This window comes from Corvus brachyrhynchos, unplaced genomic scaffold (assembly GCF_000691975.1).
Source record: "Corvus brachyrhynchos isolate BGI_N302 unplaced genomic scaffold, ASM69197v1 scaffold26, whole genome shotgun sequence".
In the NCBI taxonomy this organism is placed as follows: domain Eukaryota; kingdom Metazoa; phylum Chordata; class Aves; order Passeriformes; family Corvidae; genus Corvus; species Corvus brachyrhynchos.
Window position 1 is genome coordinate 8,757,019 of NW_008239324.1, and position 6,867 is coordinate 8,763,885.

A 6,867-nucleotide genomic window follows, 5' to 3' on the forward strand; every position below is an offset into this window, starting at 1 on the left:
CCTTCTCTCTCTTCCTTTCTGTTAGAGAAGTGCTAGAGTAGTCTGTCTGTCCACCACAGCAAGTTCTGGTGTAATATTTTGTGAAACTTCTCTTACTTTACCAGCAGAGGGATCTTAAGAAGGAAAAATGAAAACTTCCATGATAATCCCAATTACTGTACCCAAGTAAAAAAGTCATAAAAGCCACATTGCCAACAGGTACAAAGCACAGCTGAACACACTTAATTGCCATTAACTCCATGAGGAGACTGCATTGCTCAGACCTGGCTGAAGTATTTTCAGTGCAGATCATCTCACCTCGTTATGTATTTCTTCTACTTGCTTCACAACTGCAGCTTCCAGTGATTTCAAAGACAAAGCCATTGAATCAGAATCAGTCTGTAAATTCTGGAGTGCCAGTTCACATTGTCCAAGTATGTATTCCAATGTTCCTCTTGAAGACTATAAAGACACAATAAAAACTTATATATAGCCAGTTCAGAAAATATGTATTTCTCAACTATATTTCATCAGCAATCCACGAGTTGTGGTGCAGCACATTCTCAATTCACATCTGGTAAGCCTACCTGGGAGGTAAGGCCAACTACCAATACAGAACCAAGTGTACATGAACCACAATTCTGGGTACAACACCACGGTGCAGCATATATGGCACCAGGATATTGGCTTTACGAGTGAAACACTTTTGGTACTTACATCTGCCACCCTGTGAGTTGAGCTGAACCGAGGTGATAAACCAGCCAGAACACAGTGCTGATGTGTCATATTGAGATCATCTAGGGACAGATTAGAAAACCTTAAGTACAGGGAAAAAATTATACTTAATAAAAGTTAATCTTGTTGAATATGAATTAAGTACAGTACTTTTTTTGCTTTAATGCTTAGAGAATTCATAGCTCCAATGTGTTGCAGAGCACAATAACTATTCACCATCCTACAGTGAGAAATACTTCTACTTACACTAGTTTTCTCCAAATTTATACAGTGTAGAAGTGACATTTTCCCACCTCTTATGGGGAAAGTTCAACTAAATACATTAATTCCTCCAAAGCTGAGGATCACTCAACAGACTACTTGGAAGTGACAATCTCTTTCCCAAAAATCACTAAAAAATACTGATTTTTTTTTTTAAAAAAAGGAAGAAAAGAACCCCCATACACATTACTTCACCTTTTTATCTGACACCCAAATCTGTTCAAAGAACTGTCTCCAAATAACTTTTTTGTGATTTCCTTGTAGCCTGCCAGAGGACTGACATGGACTCCAGTTCATGAACTGGCAAACAAACAACCCTGGAGATTGAACCTATTTGGTTGCCATCAAGAATTTCATCAAAATTATTATAACTGAAGAATGCCTGAACTCTGAAAAATCAGCACTTTTAAGGAGACTTACTCCTCTGGAAAAGTTAAGACTAGATCTAATAACAACGCTCATATTTATGTTGAAAGCCATTCATGAAATGCTTTCAATTCAAATGAATTGTTGAATTCAATTCAATTTTGTTCTTGAAGTCAGGCTGCTCTCTCAACCTTAAGACATTCAGGAAAATTTATCAAAAATTTGTGTAAAATCACTCCTGGGATGCAGTTTTGTATGGCATAGAAAGAGATTTAAAGAATCATACAAAACTAGGTGACCTGATGAGTCAGCAAGAAAAAAATCATCATAGACAAAATTAGAAGAGAACAGGAATAGAGGCCTACAAATATGTCAGTTAACCAGGAGTCTGTATTTCTAGTAAGATTTATTCTTTCAGGGAACCAGCATGACGAGAAATTATCAAGCTTCATATAAAAACTATTTCTCTTTAAGAGATCAATATTTGCAAACCTGAAGCCTGATATCCCAAATTCCTACTAATTTTTGAAAACACTCTTCTGACCATAATAACGAGACTATTGTATGGAACAGAATACAGTGTGTAAGACTTCACTGTATCCTTTATTACTGGAAAAAATACATGGTCTAAAACTTCTATTTTGCCTTGCAGCAAGTCTGAAGCTTTAAAACTGAAGAAGTCTAGTAAATAAGAAATCAGAAAAATTACTTAAGTTATCCTAGTTGTACAGTGTCTTTTTATGAATTTTACAAGCATTTATTAACATATCCAAGACAGCAGAGAGCATGATAAACTTGAAAAAAATTAAAAATAAAAATCAGAAAAATAATTTATACAAGAAGTAGCAGACAAGTGTTAAAAACAGGATTGAATTTGCACTGAGATGGTTTAGATGGGAGGTTTATTTTCTGTTTGCATGAGGTTTGCAGAGAGCTGCAGTTGAAAAGCTTGAGGAAAATGCTACAAAACATAAAAAAAGAACTTATGAAAAAACTATTTCCTTTAGAAACATGTGAAGGTAAATTGCACAGAACCCACCCTTGCACAGAACATTATCTTCCCTGGACATTGCAATATGTATATATCACAATCACTTTCAACAAGAATTGTGTCCAAAAAACAAACTTAAACACTTCCACTTCCCCTTTCAGTGATCATTCATTGTGGTGTGTTTTATGTAGCAAACATAGAATTAGACTTATTGCATTTTGATTTGCACCTTTATACAAAACCTTGGCAAATTTTTCATTGTAGAGCTCCACCCTGGAATTGCTTCCAACTGTCCCTAATCCTTTATAAATCTCAGAAAGAAGCCTGTAATTTTAATTTAAGAGTTTACAATTAATCTAAAATTCTAATTGTACAAAAATAGTTGAGGCTTCATTGATTGCATGCCTCAAAGCATATTAAAAACTACATTTAAAAGACTAAAGTCTTAAAAGATTGTTGTAAAGATTTACTTTCTTTTTCTACTAAATATATATTAACTGAAAAGAAAAAACACTCTTTGTTAAATTGGCTATTGTCCATCTGGCATTAAAAGCTTTTATTCAGATACAGAACACTACACCCAGATTACTATTTTGGTTTTAGAGCCAAACCAAAGCTGTTTCATTCCTTGGTCACCCATGTTGGAAGTACCACAGTGCTCTCATGGGGCTCAGTAAAAAACAACACATAAGGAGTCAGTGTCAGTATTACATGACTAAGCACTGACCCGTGAGGTCTGGAAAACCAAAACCGTGTCTCTTCAGTATAGAATGCTGACTATTATTCTCTATGTTGGACCCCCTTACCAGATAAAACTTCTCAGTGATTTCCCTGTTATTTACAGATAGCAGATATATTTTGGCATCTGGATGTTGCACATTCAATTTTTAATTGTGGGAGCAAGTTCACATTATACATCTGTCTCTCCCTCCACTATACCAACATTCAGGGCTTTTGCCTCTTGTTTTCTCAAAATACATCCCTCCAGCACAGAAAGTCAGCACGGTCCTCTCCTCTCTGCTTCAAACTACTGCCAGTTCCTCCCTTTCCTCTCAGATCCTGTTCTCAGTCCCTGCCCCTGCTCTGTCCACTCTGGTCTTTCTTCTGACAGCTGAATTACCTGGGCTCCACCAGGAGCACTGAGAGCCCTGTGCTTACACAGCCTTTGTCAAAAGAACAGACAGATGGATATGTCTGTGTACAAACACTGAAATAACACACATATACTTAACTCTCATTCTACTACTGAACTAATTATCAGTGAGCTGAGGAGCCAAAGCACTGTGGGAAGAATGACTATACCCATGTCTCTGCAGACAATTGCAACATAACAAATACAAGGTAGAAAGGCAAGAAATTCTTAGCCAATCTTTAAAGGAGTGGGGGATAAAGGCCCTAAATTTATTACTTGGAGGTAAAGTATTTCCCAGGAAAACACAAACCACAACGAAAAATGGCTCCCAGAATTACCAATAGGGGTTTTTACAGTCTTTTCTATCTTCTCTCAAGTGTTCCTCCTGAACTTTTTAGACAGTTGTCTTTTATCTATTTCAAGAGACAAAAGGTACAGTGGTGCTTAAAGCACTGGCAAAATCTTTGATATTCTAACCACCACAAATATCTACAAACAAAAGTGAAATGGACTTTTGCTATTAATTTTCTTAACTACCTTTAACAAATAAAAAATTTTCTTTTTAACCATATTACAGTGCAATTTTCAATGCAGTAAAATACTTTTCCACACTTTCCAATTTTATTTGCATCCAACTGCACACAACACTTTAACAGGAGAAAATTGAATAAAATGAATTTTACTGCAGGTGTATCAACAAAAGGACCAGGAAGGCATATCTCCTTCCCTAAGACATTACGGGTCAATGGAATACTCCTTTCATAACAGAAAGCTAGAGGGATGATCTTTCCGGAATTAAGAAATATTTTTAGTTTTTAAACAAGAAAACCATCACAAATAAAATAGAATTAACTAAAAGTCTAAAACATAATGAATTTAAAAGAAGTATGTCAGTGATTTGTCAAACTTCATGATCAAAGTTTGGTAATGACAAATACATTTCTGGAGTTCTAAGTCTTAATGGTAGGGAATACACCATTTGGATTAAATGTGGACTCAAAAAGAAGGGGGGGTGAAAAACTCCAACACATTCAAGATGCTAGAGAGCAAAGAGGGTTCAAGTTAGTTTGTGAAAATAGAAGCAGATTAAATATCTAGAAATAGTTTAATGAGTCACTATATACATGTGGAAGTGTTTCCATTAAATACTTATCTTTAACCACAAGCCAACCTCTGCAATGTGTGCAACCTACTTCTGGTTGGTTATGAAAATAATTTTTTGATGCTTCTCAAACTATAATTTGCTGGGAGAGGGGAGTGGTATAAGACTCAAAGTTCATCTTCATGCTGTTTTAAAACCCTAACCTTCAAGCAAGAGCTTGATCTATGGGAAACAGCTGCAGAAAAGTAAATCTGCCTTTGAAAGAGTCCAGAATGTATTTTTGTTAAGTATGTTTTGAAGTCATGGTAGGAAAATTAGTGAAAATTGTAAATCTCCTTGCAAATCTGGTCATGTCTAACTCAAAGATTAGGGGAAAAATTCCAATCTAATAGTAGGACCATGACAAGCCTAGTTAAGCATGCTCTAGGACAGAGCAGATGGGGCCCTTTGCTCACCTCCACGCGTTTTGGATTTATTGCATGCACCCAACACGTTTCATATTAGACACCCCTTGAATGTGTACTTGAGACAGCAGGGTTCAGCGCGCACTTCCTCTGCAGACCAATATATTATTCTAAATTGAGCTAAAGTGTTTCCGTTTCTTGAGTGATACAAAGTTTAGATTTGAATTTTTAGGCAGCAGACTTGCAGCCATTCACCACTTTTTTCTTCATATTAAGAAAAGCCTAAAAAAAAATTTTAAAAAATCTGGCTTACTGAAAGTAATTTAGAGTTTTTTGTTGGTTTTGCTTACAAAAATACATTTATATTATTGTAATAGCTTAATAGGAGAATGGATTTGATCACCTTATGTTAAGTATTATCATAGATCTAAATTATGGCTCATGATGTCATCTGAAGAGGGCTGCTGAGAAGGAAGATGCAAATTTTAAGATATTTTACTAAATTTCTCCCCAGAATAACAAAAACCATCTATAAAGCTAATGAAGAGAGGAACAGAAACATTATTAAATGTCTACTAGAAATGCTACAAAAAAAACCTGGTTTTCTTTTTACTTTGCTATACCCATTGATCTTGATTTACAAGTTACTGTAATTGCACGTTACTATAAGAAATACCCAGTTACCACTTTCTTATATAGATTTGTGTGTGCCATAGGAAATACTCATGATAGTACAGGTACAGGAATTGATAGGACCGAACTTTTAAATTATAAGAAACATACTGAATGTGATGTTTCAGCACTTTACAACATTCATACAAAGCAGTAACACTACACCATTCCAACAACTGGAAGAACAGAGCTACAGAGTGGCTGAGTTTTGCATTAGAGTGGATGGATCAGTGGTGGGCAGAACCAATCCTGCCAGTCCTATCAAGCAGTCCCTGTACATGAACCACCACCTGCTGCAGGACTCTTAATGTCCTATTTTCTAGATGTTTTGCATATTGCTGCCACTGCTTTTAACATAAGGCCAGTAAGAGGACTCTGCTTACTGAAATGAGGTTCTGGAATACGGTATGTACAAAAGCATATGAAAAATGATTTTTTTTCTTTTTTTTATTGCCAAGTTTCTTTTTTTACAGAGTTTTCATATTTTATCTTCTAGATGGCATCCTCAAGATGCCCACTTTTAAAAGTTAGTGCAAAAAATCTGAACAGTAAAAAATATGCTAAAACTATATGTTTCCTTATATTGTCTTTCATTCCAAGTCAAAATGATAAAGGCAGTTCTGCTATACAAAGAAACCTAATAAAAGGGCCATTTTGAGAATACCCTCTAATACTATTTAGGAGAGTAATTTTTTTTCCAAGTAATTTAAAAGAAACACAAAGACTATGGAAATGCAGAAGAGATTAACAAAACACCTGGCCTACAGAGCTCAAATCTGTAGCTCTTCAAAAGTATTAATAAGAAAGTGATTTACACATCATCTTCAAAAGAATGTTTAATATATCCTTTGTTTCCATCTAAACATGCTTGTGATGTTACTCATTAAATAAACTAACTTTCTGATCTACCCTTCATATAGAATCCCTGAAAATACTTTAGTTACTCTATAAATTCCACTAGGGAATAAAAAACACCCTTATGATCTGGTAACTCAATCAACTACAATCTTCAGTATTTTGCAATAAAAATACTAAAGTTAGTCCCCTTCTTTTATTAAATACCTTCTGAATCTGTTGGCCAGCACAGCTCTATATGCTCAAAGTTTCCAGTCAGCAAGGATTAGATAAGAAGTTTACTTGATGCCCTAACTGCTATTGCACAAAAACAGATCACTAATAACCTTTCTAGGAATGTTTAGCTGCCATTTAAACTTCACTTTCATTG

The 6,867-nt window shown here is 35.2% G+C and overlaps 1 protein-coding gene across 2 annotated transcripts in view; it reads right to left on the reverse strand.

The window, feature by feature from the left end:
- Nucleotides 1-6,867, reverse strand: part of FTO (fat mass and obesity associated) — a 191,681-nt gene that overhangs the window by 169,508 nt on the left and 15,306 nt on the right. For both annotated transcript variants that reach the window (XM_017741071.1, XM_017741072.1), the window contains 2 exons: nt 697-776; nt 298-441 (listed from right to left, as the gene is read on the reverse strand). In XM_017741071.1, the coding sequence (XP_017596560.1) occupies nt 298-441; nt 697-776 (224 nt within the window). The remainder of the gene's footprint in view (nt 1-297; nt 442-696; nt 777-6,867) is intronic.